Source organism: Amphiura filiformis, chromosome 12 (assembly GCF_039555335.1).
Source record: "Amphiura filiformis chromosome 12, Afil_fr2py, whole genome shotgun sequence".
NCBI classification, from domain to species: domain Eukaryota; kingdom Metazoa; phylum Echinodermata; class Ophiuroidea; order Amphilepidida; family Amphiuridae; genus Amphiura; species Amphiura filiformis.
In genome coordinates, this window is record NC_092639.1 from 45,557,309 (window position 1) to 45,576,073 (window position 18,765).

The following is an 18,765-nucleotide window of genomic DNA, read 5'->3' on the forward strand; positions in this document are numbered from 1 at the left end:
TATGATTTCAAAGAATGGCTTTTGCAACCAATCACAATACGGGTTATATGACGCCCGTCGGAAATTTTCCCGGGGGTGCCACTCATATACCATTGCATGTTGTCATCACTGACCAGACACTTTTATTTTTCACCCAAAACACTGACATGCCCAAGGGCTGAAAGGTAACCCTTACCACTGACCTGCTATGAAAAAAGGATACCCAAATCACTGACCACAGCCATGGTGCAAACAAAGGTAGGCCCCTACCCATATCACTGACCTTACATGTCCCAAGACCGGGCACAAGACTAATATATTACACTTACAGACCCGGAAGTAAGAAGTTGTTTACAATCAGGAACGAAAACAGCGGCTGACGTCAAATGCTGGACTTTGATTTTCATGAACCCAAAACGCCGACATATCTATTGTAAAAAAGGTACCCTTTTTTCCAGAAAACACCAAAATTGAGACCCTTTTCGCGTCCCGCGCGGGACGTGGCCTATGCTTAAAAAGATACCCTTTTACCGCGAAATTTTGGTCGGTGATGACTTCATTGACGGTTCAACTGGCACCCCCGGGGAAATTTTGCATAGGCCTACGTCCACGATGACGTCATGCCCTAGCCACGAGGCTGGCTTTTCTGAGAAAGCGAACGAGTGGTATAAAATCAGTTTCACACCTGTTCTTAATGGAGCGTATACACAGCGTATTTGACAGATAAAAATGAAATTGGCAATTCTGAGCAACGGGATTCCATGAAATGGACGATTATGTAAGTTATTCTACAGGATCGGCAATAATTAACAGCTGGTCTGCTGTATTTAAAGTGCATATTGAAGTTTGTAAGTTTGTGACTTCGTATGTTATTTGCAATTGATATTATAGGAAGCTTAAATTGGCAGGCTCTCATGCAATGTCACCGTCGCTTGCGAACATATATGGACGTTCAGGGCAAGTCATACTGAAGTATGACTTGCCCACACAGGGTATAGGGAAACCTAAACTCCGTTTACAATTTTCAGAATACCAACACTCGCGCAATAATTAGCAAATGTTATTTTGTAGAACGTAGCACCAATAGGGTCATTGACCAAATCAAAGGAATGAGGAATACGGCGGTGCGAATCACGTTATAAACACTATTGTAGTCCGTTCCGCTTGAAAACACGGGAACTCTCTTATAGAAGCTTATAGACAAATCATATATTTTGAAAACTTGCTTGAGTTCTGTACGTTTAAGGTGGAATCCCCCCGGTTTGGGTGATCTAGAATCTAAAGCTTGTATGGGTCAACTTAGTGAATGAAACTTCCCAAAACTAGGTGGCATGTATATACCTTAAACAATTTTTATTCAAATCCAATACTCTGATTGTTGGTCATATCACCCGTTGCCATGGTAACGGCCGCCATGTTGGATTTGGTGAATTTCAAAGGTAGAGACCTTTGGAACATGATATCTCAAAAAGTATTTTATCAATAGAAATGGAATTTTGAAAATGTGTTTTTCATAGGCAGGACTCGAATCTGAACTAGAACTTGATAATCATGTGATGTCTTGAGGGTCTACCGGGAGGTCAAAGGTCAAATTTAATAATTATTGCTGTATGCTAATTTGATGCTGCCATAGCAACAACATAGTTCCCAAGCTTGGAATTAAAAACTTCTAGTCTAATTTATAGCCCTGCATATCAGCAACACTCAGTTACAATTTGAAGTCCATACCTCAAATAGGCTACTTTTTGAGATATTGCGCACCGTGTGGACATACGTTTGCGAAAAAAGTTTTCGAGGTATCAGCAATTTAGTGAATTTTAGTCTAGAAACACTGTTTTTAGGATTTTTTATATTTTAGAAACACTGTTTTACTTTCATTTTAATTTAGAAAAGACACAATTGAATTATCACAAATGATAGTGAAGATTAGAGGTCAAAATCTTGATTATTTTTTGAGATATGAATTTTTAAATGGAAAAACGTTAAATATCGCAGCTTGAGAAAACAATATAATACATAAGAATTAATCTTTTTAAATTTGCCTCACGAAGTTACATTTTTGAATATAACTTTTGAATGGAAGCTCCGATTGTTGTCAAACAAAAAGCAAAAGAAAGGTATTTTTTTCCTTAATTCCAATTTATAAAGTTAATTTTTTTAACCACAACCGGGAGGGATTCCACCCAAATGTGTTGTTGTTTCAGCCCTCTGTAACATAACTCAAGAACCACAGGACCTACAAAACTATATCTGTGATATTTGAATTCGCTATGAAATGATCGATGCAATTTTTGCCAAAGCTCACTACTATTCGCAAGATGCTGCTGGGAAGTACCAAAGCGCAACAGCTGCTAACCTTAATTGAATTCATAATTCGAGTTGCGCCATCTATGATTTACTGTAGATAGTACGATGGTTTGGCAGATGTGCAGGAACAAGTGCAAGAGCATTACTTTAATCGTGGTGGTAGCAATAGTAGTATTTGTTCTACATAATCTGATGGACTTAACATTGGGCAGCAAAGGTGAGTCCCACAGTATTACTAACACAGCACAAGAAACCCCTCTCAACCATTTCGTCATAACATTGTAAGGTTTCGTTTTGTACCCAATAAAACTATTTTTGAAATAATTATATGACTGTTAGGGCTGTGCAATAATTATGTGTACCCCCAGGGTGGTAAATTCTCAAAGTGGTCTGCCAAAAATCGCTTGCCCCCCCTTTCGACGTGCCAAAAATCTTTGCCCTGCCCCCTTTCGATGTGCCAAAAACCTTTGCCCCCCCCTTTACACACTAAGATTATGGGGAACCCTAATTTATAACCTTTGTCTTATCATATAATGCGAGCGTAGCGAGCAGGAAATTTTGCATATTTTAACGTGCTCCTAATGTTTTCCTACACCTTTTTAGCGCGTAATATAGAAACGGTGCCCAAAATATCTGTGCCAAAAATCGCTTGCCCCCCCCTTTCGACCTGCCAAAAATCGCTTGACCCCCCCCCTTTCGACCTGACAAAAATGCTTGCCCTATAATTCACCACCCTGGGGGTACATATAATTATTGCACCACCCAAGTTAGTATTAGTGTTGTGTGAAAATGAGAGATTTCCATGACTTCAGGGCTGAATGAGCCTAAATTGAAGGCAAAAACTGCCCTTTTCAAAAGGTCTAGATGCTTGTCACAAAAGGTGATTCATATGGCTTGTTACTATTATAATGGAAAAAACCCGTGTGATTTAGTGCAGTTTAAAATCCTCCGCATTATTTACTGTATTATGTCCCCTTGGTGCAAAGAGTTCACCACAGTGAGTTGTAAGATAAGATGGTCAGTTCCATTACTTGTCCCAATACGCCTTGCAGTTAACAAGCCATGATGCAGTCATGCATGTCTACAGTAGAATTCTCCACGACCTTTGCAGGACTTAAACCCCATTAAAAGCTATTAAACCAAGATAACACTCATTGAAAACAGCTCAACTGATTAAATCAGATCTTCTCTGGTTGTGCATATGTGTCTGTTTTACATGTGCGGTATCGCAATGAGCTGGTATTATAGTTTCAGTTGGGTAACCGATTATAAAGGAAACGCAAGGTAACAATGGAGACAATGGTCTGCTTATTGTTAACCAGCATTCTTGAAAATGAGCAACATAATGATTGTTGACTTAACACGGTTTGGAAATAATTTCTTCATATTTTTTGTGTTATCTGTCGTTTACATATCCTTCCTAAAACACAAAAGTGCGAATACTTCCAAACACCTAAATTAGCTAAAAATTTAGGACATGTTACAAAACTATATTTTCTAGAATTTCAGAAGAGTACTTTTAATATCGGCCGGTTATTTTTCATACAGCGACGTTAACTAGGCAATGTACTATTACCTATAACATACACTAAAACACCAAAGTGCGAATATTTCCAAACATCTAAATTAGCTAAAAATTTAGGACATGTTACAAAACTATATTTTCTAGAATTTTAGAAGAGTACTTTTAATATTGGCCGGTTATTTTTCACACAGCGACGTTAACTAGGCAATTACCCATACTTCTAACATACGCTATTTGTAGAGGTCACGCGTCAATGGTAAGAGCTCTGTGTATTGTGTATAGGAAAACGGACAGTAACTGCAGTATGCATAGGCCTATACTTTGTGACTTTTGGAAAGGGCAGTTTTGTCTTCAATTTGGGTTCATTCAGACATGAAGTCATAGACATGTTTATTTTCACACAACACTTAGTAAACAATCATATAATTATTTCTAAATCAGTTTTTATTGGTACAAAGTTTTACTTTACGATACTTATGACCCCGGGGTTATGACGATATTTTCAGTCTTATTTCTTGTGATGTGTTTATACCCAACAAACACAAACGTTTTATAGAAAACGGAAATGTCGGGTTATAAAGGGTATAAAACGTTTTCATAACGTTCAGAAAACATTTTTGGTAACTCAAGGCAAAATCTTATTAAGTGTTGACAAAAAATATTTTGCAATAACATTTTGACGACATTTTTGAAATGTGTAGTGTTTTTGTTTTTGTTTGTTTTTTTCATACTAAACGTTTTAACAATGTTTATAGAGGGTCCACAACTTATAAGTTCCCCCTGAATACTCGTACTTTTTAAAATAAATCGAAAAATATTTGACAAAATGCAAACGTGTAAAAAGGTATGGACCAAATTATAGCGTCACATTCACAATGGTTCATTATGTAAATAAAAATTCCTTTAAAAAAGGAATGGGGCGCCCAATGTGAGCTTGGACGTGATGTGGTGAATTCCATGGTGTGTAGATTTGGTATTATAATGATTTTTTCTAGGGAAGAGAAGATGATGATCAAATGCAAGAGAAATGTGTTTGATTGGTGAAGGTGTATGACAGGACCAATTTTGGATGAAATAAATTGGAATGAAGCTTTCGTGTCAATTTGCGATTATGTGGGGTGGGGGAGTTCTGTTTTGGGGGCCTATTGTAGTGAGGATATTACTTTGGATATTGAATATTGTTGAATTGCGTTATGCAGGGGTATATGAGAATAGTATAGAAGACACAAATAAGTAAGCTCCCCCTGGCAAAATATGGGGGGGGTATCCCCCACCCGGGATCTACGTAGACTATGCCATAGTCGATTTTTGATAAATAAAAGCATGTTATTAATGTTAATCATGATGAAAGCATTCAGTTGAACTCGAAATAATACTGATATTTATCACATCAAAATACTAGTATAAAATTGTTATGAAAAAGTTTGGCTTATATTATTGAATGCAACATATCATAATGTCATAATTGTATTGGCACTTCAATACTGAACAATTCTGATTTTAGAATCTGTCAGTTTATTAATCGCGAAATTCCCGGTTAAAAATCGACTATGGACTTTCAATTTTAAACGGGATTTTGAACGGGCAAAGTCCCTAACATTCACACTTGTAACCGCAAGCAAATACAAGACACGCTCATGTACTTACTGACGCGTTCATGCAATTACACAACACAAAGGCCGCATACTTGTGTACCATGTAGTTATTAATGTTAATGACAGGTACCCGGAGGACCAATCACAAGCCAGATCCATTTAAAGATGCATTACATCATGGCCAATTTTAGTACTATAGGCCAGATTTCCGACAATCTCATCCATAGAAGCTCATATACAAGGCTTAGACAGCTGGATTTAAACCGCAATCCAAAGTCAGTAGTCCACTTGGGAAGCTAACAAACAGAGGGAGTAGGGTGACTGAAAAGATCAGATGTGAAAATCGATCAATTGTGCACACATTAATTAAATCAGAGTTTTAAGCTTAAATACAATATCCAGAGTATGCACAATGGGCAAGTGGACTACGGGGTAGTCTAACGCCTATGTTGACCAAAAGAAAACGTTAAATTTTTATAAATGTATAACGTCTGTGATACATATACATCATCTACTTGCTAATACACTGAAAATCAAATAGAGATGAAGGATAAAAAACAATTACAGAACATTCATTCTTCATAAAAGTAGCTATATACAATGTTTACAAGATAAGAACGTTATAGGGATCTGGAATGAGCGTTTTGACAGTATTTTTTGCGGGACATGAGAGCACCTCAGACATATCAAATTGCATTCTGAATACGAAGAATCTTTCTTTCTGATATCAAATAATTTTCATATTTTGGAAATTCACGATATAATACAAATTTTATGACAAATTATTAAAATGTGATATTTGTCACATTTTTGATACATATAACAGTCCTCGAAGTTGAAATGTTATAAATCTAATGATATATACTTAAAGTGTATGTAGCTGGGAGGAAAAGCCAACGATCAATTGAAAATGTTGACCTTTCATATTGAAGATATGGATTTTTTTCTCAAAAAGACCTAATTTTTTTTTGGTGTTTTGGGAGAAAAAATCCATATCTTCAATACAAAAGGTCAAAATTTTTAATTGATCATTCGGCTTTTCATCCCACCTACATACACTTTAAGTATAAATCATCAGATTTATAAAGTTTACTTCGAGTACTGTTAAATATCAAATATATCAATTTTTAATTATTTGCCATAAAATGTGTATTGCATTGCGAATTTCAAACAATTAAAATTATTTGATATTAGAAGGACATTCTTCGTATTCAGAATGCAATTCGATATGTCTGGTGTGCTCTAATGTCCCACAATAAATACTGTCCAAACGTTCATACCCCATCCCTTAATGTTTTGTACATGAACGTAACATCTTTGATACATAGTTGTTAACACACTGAAAATCTGACTAGAAATGTACAATTTGATGATATCCAAAAGAATACTTAGCATTGAAGAATTAAAAAAATTTTTACAGAACTTTCATTGTGAACATACACCTGAGACGAATATACCTTCGTCTCAGCATACACGTAGCAATGATTAACAATGTTGAAAATACAAACGTTACGTTTTGTTCATAAACGTAACATCCTCGACACATCTATACATCCTCTGTAACATCCTCGATATCTAAAAGGATTCTTAGCATTAAAAAGTAACAAGAAATGTCTTTAAAAAGACAACGCCATGGATAAAATTCATGTTTCACAATTTTACATTGACAAGTACTTGGAATGCTATTGCTAGTAATTTTTTTGTGTGTAGCACATGCACAGCTAACCGGGTGGGAAATGTTGTTACCACCAATGACATACTACAGGAAATTCTCAAGAATTTTTATGTTGAAAGCTAAATTGAAAAATGTGTGCTAAATAGGTCTACATTTAATTTATACAAAGGGATCAATGGAAATCACATCCACCGAGTTTCGCATCAAATAAGAATGTTTGCTGCCGGTGATCATAACCAGCCATGACAATCCAAATATCTATTATCAGTAACTGCTAACATTGATACGACCTTGATGGTTTTAATGTTTAATTGTGATTACGTTATAACACGACTTTGAACATTCTCGACAATACTTAATTCACCTCGGATGACTTTGATCTGACATTCAACATTTTCGCGCTTACAGTTACACCCATCATGTCCTTAATAATTTAACTCTTACAACTTCGTGTCAACTCTCTAATTTATAACTCTAAATTTCTGTCTGTTTGCCTTTTCTGTCTTGTACCATTTAGTACACTACAGTTTTTTACAATTAAAAGATAAGCAAACATTGCTGGGTAGATAACAGGATTTAGTTACAAGCACATTAAATCAAAAAGACTGCATGATTACTCAATCCAGTCTTGCATTTTCTGAATGAATTGAATTGTCAAATAATGTCCTAAAAAACTTTATTTGTGAACGGATTTTCATCGTTGACAAAACAAAATGTATGTTTAATATATTAATTATTTCATTGAGAGCATTTCCATTAAATTTCTTCCATAAATAATCAGAGTATTATCTGTTTACAAAATAAGCGGTTTTTTTAAATTATATATTCAGATTTAATTAGCGTGCAATTATCATTATCACTACTACCTGCTGATGCTACAAAAACATGGCCTTGCTCATGTTTACATTGTATAGTCAAAGTAGTCGTTTTACTGCCTCGTTATTGATCTTAGGCCAATAAAAAAAATTGTTTGTTTGCCCTCAAATGAATTTTCAAAATTCGGTCGATCAGTTGGGATTTCGGGTTTTTTTTCTTTTTTTTCTTTTTTTTTAGTACTAGCAAATTCTTCTGTTTGTATTAATTAAGGCTCAAAATATGAAAAATCAGACAATTTTGGTGTCAAAATGAATCAACTAACATTACAAAACAACTAAAATGTTGAACACAAGTTCTAAAATACATTTTTTTTTACATCTTCAGAATGCAACAATTTGAAAAGAAAAAAAACTTTGCATGAATTTCCAAAAATAGGGTCGGTATTCTTTTGTACAGTAAATAGAAAAAAACAACTTTTTTCAGATTTCCAAAATTTATAGGATCCACAACATGCGCATCTATCAGCACACGGTTCTTTAACCCCAATACATATGTACATTCATTGAATGACTTTGAAACTTTGGGTGCAATAACTCATACTCTGCAACTTAGGTCAAATTTTTCACTATGATTGTTTATTTGAGGTTATTGGACTATGCCATTGAGATTAGGCTATTGTGGTCCATAGTGTTGGTCACCGTCTATCAGGTTCTAAGAGGCGTTAAACTGGTTTAAGCCATACAAAGGTCTCGGTTTATTTGGTGTTTTTATAAGTCCATTAATTTTGTATTTTAAACAAAGAAATATACGCACAACATTTTATCCCGTGCATATCAGAAAACAATAATAAAATTAAATCCAAGCAAATTGTGGTTTTATTTCCAAGCTGGGCATACTTTTAGCAAAACAATTGCGAAGTAAATCTAGCAAGAGTGAAATTAGAAGCTTTTCACAAAGTCATGCCAATAAGGTGCCCCCGCCGTTGCGGGCGCCCCAAAAAGAGACCGTTTTAAACAGTGTTAAGGGCTGGGGTATGAACGTTTGGACAGTATTTATTTTGGGACATTAGAGCACATCAGACATATCGAATTGCATTCTGAATACGAAGAATGTCCTTCTGATATCAAATAATTTTGATTTTTTGAAATTCGCAATTTAATACACATTTTATGGCAAATCATTAAAAATTATATTTTGATATTTAACAGTACTCGAAGTAAACTTTACAAATCTGATGATTTATACTTAAAGTGTATGTAGGTGGGATGAAAACCCGACGATCAATTGAAAATTTTGACCTTTCGTATTGGAGATATGGATTTTCCCCCAAAACACCAAAAAAAGGTCTTTTTGGGAAAAAAATCCATATCTTCAATATGAAAAGTCAAAATTTTCAATTGACCGTCGGCTTTTCCTCCCTGCTACATACACTTTAAGAATATATCATTAGATTTTTATAATTTACTTCGAGGACTGTTATATATCAAAAATTTGAAAAATATTAAATTTTTATAATTTGTCATAAAATTTGTATTATATTGTGATTTTCAAAAAATGAAAATTATTTGATATCAGAAAGACATGCTTCGTATTCAGAATGCAATTCGATAGGTCTGAGGTGCTCTCATGTCCCTCAAAAAATACTGTCGAAACGCAATAAACGCTCATTCTAGATCCCTTAAGTTGCATCTGAGTCCATAGAGTCAGCTCTCAAACAACTTACAGTAGGCCAAGTCTATTCATGTGTTTGTTAAGGGGTACTACACCCCTGTGGTAAACTTTTGACTATTTTTGCATTTTTCTCAAAAAATAATAACACACTGGTAAAATAAGTTATGTATATTATTGGGGCAAGGAATCCAAATACTACACTGAAATTTCAGTGACTCAAGACAAGCGGTTCAGTATATATGATCAGAAATGAGGTACATCCTAGCGGTACCTTATTTCTTATCATAAATAACAAACCGCTTGTCTTGGTTCACTGAAATTCCAGTGTAATAATTGGATTCCTTGCCCCTATAATATACATAACTTTTGGTACCACTGTGTTATTAGTTTTTGAGAAAAATGCAAAAATAGACACAAATTTATCGAGGGGTGTAGTACCCCCTTAAAGAAACCCTGACTGCTATGGACTTAGGTGTAACTTTTAAAACGGCTTCTTTTCTTACACAATTAACCATTGTGACTGAACGCAATGACGTGTGACGCTATAAATTGATCCACATGTGTAAAACAAATCGGGCTATACATATCTTTTTACATTTCGTAAAATATTTTTGACTTTTTCTAAAAAGTACTAGGGGGAACTTATAAGTTGTGGACCCTATATAACCTTTACATAACCCGACATTTAATTGTTATTAAAAACGTTTTATATAAGTCCGTTTATAACACGATTATGACTTTTGAAAAATTGTGTTTGTTGAGTATACTAAATTAGTATTAAATATCCTATGTGTTCTCTTCCTGTTGCATGTTATTGCGTTGGTGGCAACGAAAAAAACGCACATTAAACTATACCTTGTGTGAAAAATACATTTTGATATGTCTCATTTTGTTTTTTCAGATTGAATGTTCAGTCAAACAGATTAATGTTCGATGTTTTTTCAATTCGCCGACTGAAATTGACGCCCATTTTTTGCATTGAAACCAATCAAGTATAACTTCAAAAAGTTCAAAATGGCAAATGTTGCATATGGTTGGAATAATAAGATTTCAAACATTTTTAGAGCGAATTACTTTCAATTTGAAAGGATTTACCCCAACTTACTTCATTCGGTGAATTGAAAAACATTGAACATTGATCTTTTGGCATAACTACACAATACCCACCACACCATGGGCACAGCCCCGAGCTGCTTCGAAGGGAATAGCCCCCTCAATTTGATATTTTCTTGTATTTTGACAAATAATCCCCTATAGTCACATCATAATTTCTTTTACATTTTGGTTCTTGGACAAATGTCTTCAACGAAGCGCCATCTATCTAGTAGTTGGACAAATACTCCCCCTAGAGTCACGACATGGCTTTTTGGATTCTGGTATTTGGACAAATAATTTCAGACAGAGAGGGCGTGTTGGTTGAAAACAGCCCGACGGTGTTGGTCGGCGTAGACGCAGTGTCTTCAACGAAGCGCCATCTATCTAGTAGTTGGACAAATACTCCCCCTACAGTCACGACATGGCTTTTTGGATTCTGGTATTTGGACAAATAATTTCAGACAGAGAGGGCGTGTTGGTTGAAAACAGCCCGACGGCGTTGGTCGGCGTAGACGCCGTTGAAAACTCATTATTTGAGTACGTCCAAGGTTCCACACCATGGGCCATTAACCAAGTGCGTCCATGTCCAAATAGGATATGCACGCAATTCTTGGTTTTATGTTGGCGCAGTCGGCGCAGACGTAGTTCTGAATTCAATAGAGGGCTTATTCTTGGTTTTATGTTGGCGCAGTCGGCGTAGACGTAGTTCTGAATTCGATATGGGGCTTTGAAAACAGCATGCTTCTTAACAGGACATAGACACACTTGCGTGTAGGTCTTGGTTTTATGTTGGCGCAGTCGGCGCAGACGTAGTTCTGAATTCGATAGAGGGCTTATAGGTCTTGGTTTTATTTGGCGCAGTCGGCGTGGACATAGTTGAGAATTCGCAGTGTTCCGTAATTAATGGACACACTTGCGTGTAGGTACTAGGTATAGACCTCATAGTTGAGAACTCGTAGTGTTCCTTTCTTAAACACAAAGCACGACTAAACATAATGTATGAGGGAATGGCTCGTTCTAACAAGAAAGCCCGACTGCGCGTTGGGACGAGAGACCTTATTTTTTCCAGCCATGGCTTAATTCCGAATTGTCACCTAATTTGGGTGTACTTTGTCTTGGGTCCAATCTCTATCATGGAAAGTTTGCTATATCTTTCTAAATATAATGATTGTTTGTTCTAGATTTGTGTTTTAGCGTTTCATATTTGAAAGAACTAATGTTTAATTGCAACATTTCGAAACTACAAACCCAAACTGGGTGCTATGATGTACAAGATTGGGCTACGAGTATGCATTTTACCAAGTTAGCAATAGGTATTTCCTTCATGTTGCCAATGCATGACTTTCTTTATTATACTCAAAAACGGATTTTATTATACATGTACTAGAAAGTTGTTTACGTGCATATAGGCTCCTTCACAGTCGGTTTGTGTTGTGTATGTTTACAACTGAGCCACATATAGACTGGGTTGCCGGGACTACCAGACAAAGAATCTGTTTTTTGACTATAATTTGGCCTCCTATCAGTTTTACTGATAAGATGGCTAATTGATTTGACTATAATTTGGCCTCCTATCAGTTTTACTGATAAGATGGCTAATTGAAAATAAACACTTATTTTGTAAACAGATAATGCTCTGTGGTTATTTATGGATGGAAACTTAGGAAATTGCTATTAATGTAATAATTAATATATTAAACATACATTTTGCTTTGTTAACGATTAAAATCCGTTCACAAATAAGGTTTTTAGAACATTTTGAACAATTTTGCTCTATGAAAAAGGATACAATTGCACCCCTACTGATCTGACTACTGATAAGCTGTCAACAAGCATTGCAAAGTAAAGTGTGACCACTAATTAAACAATAATAATGAGCATTATCTGACCATTCCCTGATCTGACCAGAGCTGGGTATAAATAGTGCACTACTACCAACACTAATTGATGTTGGGAGTGACACTAGTCGTCGAGGGGGGGGGATACCAGTAATTGGGGTAGATAGTGGCTTTGGTTTTATACATTTTTGGTACGTGTAGAGCAACCGGGAATCCCTGGGATTGAGTAATCAGTCTTTTTGATTAGGCCAATGAAAGTCGATTTTGAGTTTCCCGTCACCGCCCTCACTTCATTTTCTGACCCTCATTTGAATTCATTATTGTGACTATTTTTAATATACTTTTGAATCTCATTAGGGCTAAACATCCATCTTCAAGTGAGTGAGTGGCAAATAACAACACATTTTACATTCGTGTTAGTCATATAACGAAAGGCAGAAAAATAATGAATAATGAAAAAGTTACCTCACTTGTTTTCAGAAATTATGTGACGGGAAACTCAAAATTGACTGTTAGTGGCCATATGATGTGATTGTAACTACCAGTAAACTATACATTGCAAATAAATATATCTAAAATTAATTACCATGCTTCAATATCAAGGTTAACAGTTACTGATAATAGATAATTGGATTGTCATGAAATGTGGTTGATATGAAATCCCTTAATTAAGCAGCAAACATTCTTAAGGTTATCTGAATATAGATTGTTGGATTGTTGTAAAACTCAGAGGATGTGATTTCAATTGAGCCGTTTGTTACAAGTATGAATTAAATGTAGACCAATTTAGCACACATTTTCCAATTCAGCTTTCGACATGAAAATTGTGAGTATTTCCTAGTATGTCATTGGTGGTATTTACCAATAAATGCCAATATTTCGCACCCGGTTAGTTGTGCCAAACATTCAAATTTACTACCTTTCCAAGTACTTGCAATGCAAAATTATGAAACACGATCTTCATCCATGGCGTTGTCTTTTAAAGACATTTCTTGTTGTAGTATATTTCGAATCAATCGTATCAAATTTTTAATTGAGTTGTAAAAACCATAAAAAGAGTCTCAATCAGTCACATTAATTTTTATGTATTTTGCTGTTTCTTGGTATAAGAAAATATGTAATAGTGCAATGCATCGCAACAAGACCAAAGTCATATAATTTGGATTCTATTATTTTCCCAATTTTAACGTGATAAAATGGACTTTACAATCCATACCCGATGACCCCCCTTTTTTTTTTTTTTAGTTGCAGCTACCCAATGAACCCCTGTCTTTGGTTGCGGCTACCCATAACCCCCTTTTTTCTATAATAGCATCATCAAAATGCAACTAAAAAATGCCGAAACTGTCCAATTTTGCTTCATTTGTCCAAAATTATGCCGAAAGTTTCAACATTTGGCTACATTTTCTCACAATTTTCTACCCGATGACCCTTTCTTTAAATCTTATATTCGATGACCCCCTTTTTTATTTTGTTTGTACCCAATGACCCCCTTAGTTTTAAAAAATAACGCTTTGTACCCGATAGGCCCTATACCTATACCAAGTTGCATATGGTATACAAATGTGACTCAAAGACAGAGATATACACAATTATTGTTTAATTCTTGATGGTTTATTGATAGTAATAACAAAATATACTTACAAAATTGGATGCCAATATAAGTGAGATGCTTGTAGTCATACAGTTATAACAAGATTAGAATGTACACGAATTTGTTTGCCTTATTAAGAAATACAGAAAGGTGTACAATAGAGTTGATAATGGTAAGCATGGCTATGTGTCATTCATGTTAACTGTGTTTTCTTTTGAAAATATGCAAGCTTCATAAGCATGTAATTGAAGATTCCGCATGTTTTGAAGGTGATAATGATACTTTTTTGATAATTTTGGCTATGGAGCACGGGCCCAAAACGGGGAGGCTGTATTGCACGCCCCACGGCTGGTAGGCCTACCAGAGGATGAGCACTTCCCAGCAAGTCTTGCGGTTAGCATAGCTGTGGGGTGAACATGACACCACTGCCCGCCCACTGCATACACACGTACACGTGCATGGTTAAATTTGAATTTGGACAGATATATTACAATAAAAACACCTTCAAAAAGTTGGTCGATTTCACATTTTATATGTTATCTTATCTACAGAAGGTGTGATTTTTCCTTCGTGCATACATCACTTTACATCTGAAATCGACCAAGTAATAATGACACACGGGCAATTCTTAAACAACATCTTTTGCACAGATGGGATTACGGTAACACGGAGGTAAGCTCCCGTGTGATCATGCCTTATGAGAAGAATATGAGCTTTCATCTGATACCAAAATCAGCATTTTGATGAGGTAACTGAGTGGGGGATGAGATTGTCAACCAGGTTACCCACTAGAGTTAATGAAAACAAGTTCACAGAAAGCAAGCGCACTTCGCGAGGGTTTTATTTTCGCGGATTTCGCGAATGGAGTTCCATCCGCGAAATCAACACCTCGCGAATACTAGTATATATAATAATGTATTAGAAGTATAGGGCACGACTAAGCATCGCGAAATTAACAATTGCAAAAATTATTCTGTACTGAACTCCAAATCGCAAAAATAACTGTACGCGAAAATTACCACTTAAAGGGGCATTTCGTGATCCACAGCCTCATCCCCCACTTTTCTCCAAAAAGTTGAGATTTTTATATCACTGGAAACCTCTGGCTACATAATGTTTATGTACAAAATATTTCTTGCAGATTAATTCGTTTTGCAAAGATATCGTGAAATTTGAATTTCGTTCTGGTGCACCAGAACGAAATTACAACGCATTGTCTATGGAGCAGTGTAATACGCATAATCATGCATAACTCGCAAACGCAAAATCGGAATCAACTGAAATTTTGGGAATAGGCTTTTTACGTGGATATGTACTGAAAAATGTCATAAAAAGAGGATGCTAGGATCACGAAATACTCCTTTAAACAGTAATTATAGTAGGAGCATGCAGAGAAACTCTCTGGACTGACCAATACTATTACGTAATTGTTTGTTCATGGTAGGCCTACATTGCACACATAGTGCACACACACTTCCATCCATGCAGTATAAGTAGGGGCCTACAAAGTGTTACAGTTGTATCTGTTTTCAAATTTACTGTGTGCTTTTAGAATATTTTTAGCAGATTTGGGTATTAAAAACAAATCAACCCATCGTGGCTTGGGGTTCTAATAACAAGTTTAATTTCCGGAATTGATTGATTTTCAATGATGGATACAAATTAAGTTTAGCGTCAGTTTTTGTTAATATTTAGTTAAGTTTTATAAAATGTTGCAAATAAAAAAAAAATTAATAATAGTATCAAAGGCTATGAAAAACCCTTCTCTACGGGCCCAACCGACCTGGAATTTGTGTTTTGAGAATTAAAAAAATTTTATTTTGCTTAAATCATAGAAAATATGTTTGTAAAAATTCTTCAGATTTTGGTGATATTTTAGCGTAATTTCAAGATAGCCTCTCTCTAGAAAAAAAAGTACAAAAAACACCCGACCCTATACTTGAAGTTGAAAGGTCCGCCCGTAGAATAGGGTGGGTTTTTTTTTTGTCGCCAAAAATAAATCAAATCTGGTAATTTGCAAAACTTTAACCACAGAGCAGTACATGTATACGTGTGTAACAGAACAAGATCTTGTTCATGGTTGTTTGTTTAACCATGGATAAAGATAATAATGCTCTTCAAACACATTAAAGGTTCCATGACTTGGCAAACAAAGTTATACACACTTGTGTTTATAATACACGCAGTCTTCACAGTCACTATGTTTTGGATGGGGGGGGTCTGCTTGATCAGCAGAAGAGATATTTCTCCCATCTTCTGGTATTACAGTAAAGCTATCATTTGCTGCATATTTTGCTCAAATTTGTACTTCTTACATGATTGTAGTTGCCCAATGCTATCTGAAATACCATGTAAAGGACTAAACCTCCAAAGTAAAATTTAGAGTTTTTATAATAAAACTGGGATCCCCCAAAGCTCCACAGTTAAGCGGCTAAGTCGGTTTTTTACTTTTTACCTCATTATTTTCGCTTAGTTAAAACTGAAGAACAAAATTAAAATTTTACCAAAATCGTAGGCCTACATTATGTCTTTTATCATCAATCTCCAAAATAGAAAAATAAGTGGTCTATGGTAAAACCAAATTTATCGAACGTAATCAAAACAATAAAATAATTATTTGGCCAAAACAACAACAACAAACAAACATTTTATTGTCCCTGTCCCTTTGAGGGATTCTGATTTTCACCAGCTAAGAGCTGGCTATCTAATTCGGAGATCGTCTTTGTTTGATAAAGAGATTACGGGGTACTAGCATTGGTTTGAATTACTTAGCGGAAATTTTATGGTGAAAATATATGTAAGACATGTTATTCGATTTGTAAGAAAAAGAAAGTATGTTTTGCCGTTTCAACGAATGAAAACGAGTGAGAATTTCAAAAGTTATGGTTTGAAGGAAATATGACATTAAAAGTTATATGCCAGGCCTATAATAGTTTCCACAGCATGTCAACGAAAGAACATGATAGTATCCTTGTTATCAGACCTCCTGGAGATCATGTCAGCACAGCATGAGATGTGTGTATTGATAACATGATTAAAACCTTTATGGACGTAAAAGTCAAAGTAAAATATCCTATATCCTGTATCGTTTTATGGATAAAAATGACTCAAAATGTAATTTATGAAATAATTGATATCTTAAACATCAGTTTTGTCTTTTCAACGGGAAAAATTCGATGTAATTTCAGGGCCCATTTTTAATATGGGTATAATTTATATACATGTAGGCCTATTGAACAATATCAGTCTTTATACATTTTATAATGTGATATGCATAAATTGCAAATTAATATATAAATTAATATAAAAATTAATGTGCATGTATAAGGCAAGTAGAATGACAGTTTTTAGCCAATTAACTAAAAACTGCAGTGTATTTCTTTATATTAATAATGAGCAAGGCAGAAAAGACAGAACAATTTGGAGTAATTAATTGAAGAGTTGACAGGAAGTTATAGGAGTTAATGTTTGTTCAATTACACGGTTGACGATGAGAATGAATGCGAACACCACCTGGTTTGGTGGACTGTCATGAAACATGATGGATCATAAAAAAGAGTTATCCTAAAAATGCCTTCCACCCAAACTAATTACAAGACCTCTTCTGCATTGAAGCTGGCTTTCCCTTTAAAAAGGAATTTTTATCTTCTTCTTTTATTTCTTGCATAAAAGTGGAAAATTAAAGTTAATATACGGTATTGGCAACATAATTTGCTTCCTCCTCTTAATGATCAATTTTGCTTTGTAGAAAAAAATAAAAATAAAAAAGTTCTCCTCTTTTTAATTTTTTTCTGTCAGTGTAGTTTTTAGCTGTGGGCCTACTATGGAGTGCAGCCTGTAGTGTAGAGGTGTATCTTACTGACTTGCTTTTAATACTGACTTTCTAACCTTTTATAATTTTATAATATAGTTACCCCTTTGGCTCTAAAATCATAATTGCAAGACTCTGAATTTGTAAAGCTATATAGTTAGTATAGACCCTACCGAATTCTGGCCACTAGTCCTTTATATTTAAATAAAAGTCTCCCCTCCATAAAGTACCACAGGGCAATTCGCAAAATAATACCATAACACAGGTGATATTTAAAGTGTGAATGGTTGTGGAATCGAACTAGAGAAATATCCCTCTGTCACTTAGAACTTAAAACCAACATGTCTGCCATTTCAATTGTTATCCATTCCAGATGAGTAAGAAAAAATTGTAATGCTAATTTATTGCACATGCTGAGGAAGCCTGATTAGCTTTTTAAAATAGCTGAGTGGGAGGGTTTTCAATGAAATATTTTTTCACGGCAGTGAAATGATGCCACTTGCCCCCACATCTCATATTACTATTTAGCTCTTAAACCCGGCAAAGAGTGTACTCAGTGTAGGAATTTTTTAGCCTTTTTTATAAACATGTTTGCAATTGGCTTATAGCCGTCTCATGCTGCCAATACACATACCCGATTGCTTAATCAAACTAGCAGGTCATGATCAGGCCTAATCACAAAGTAAACATATCATCTGTATAGAAAACTATGCAGCAGGCGACTTACTTCAGAAAAAGTTCAATATAACTACATTGCATAAAACTAAGCCCATAGTTAATTGGTCAAATGTTTATTGACTCTTGTAATAACCCATGTGTAGGCCTATAAACCTGTATAATATTGGTGTTCATAAAAGCA

At 35.1% G+C, this 18,765-nt stretch overlaps 1 protein-coding gene across 1 annotated transcript in view; it reads left to right on the forward strand.

Moving 5' to 3' along the window:
- Positions 1-2,187: 2,187 nt before the first annotated feature.
- LOC140165393 (carbohydrate sulfotransferase 11-like) overlaps positions 2,188-18,765 on the forward strand; it is a 29,281-nt gene continuing 12,703 nt past the window's right edge. Inside the window, exon 1 of the mRNA XM_072188708.1 lies at positions 2,188-2,503. Within this exon, the coding sequence (XP_072044809.1) occupies positions 2,392-2,503 (112 nt within the window). The 5' untranslated portion in view covers positions 2,188-2,391. The remainder of the gene's footprint in view (positions 2,504-18,765) is intronic.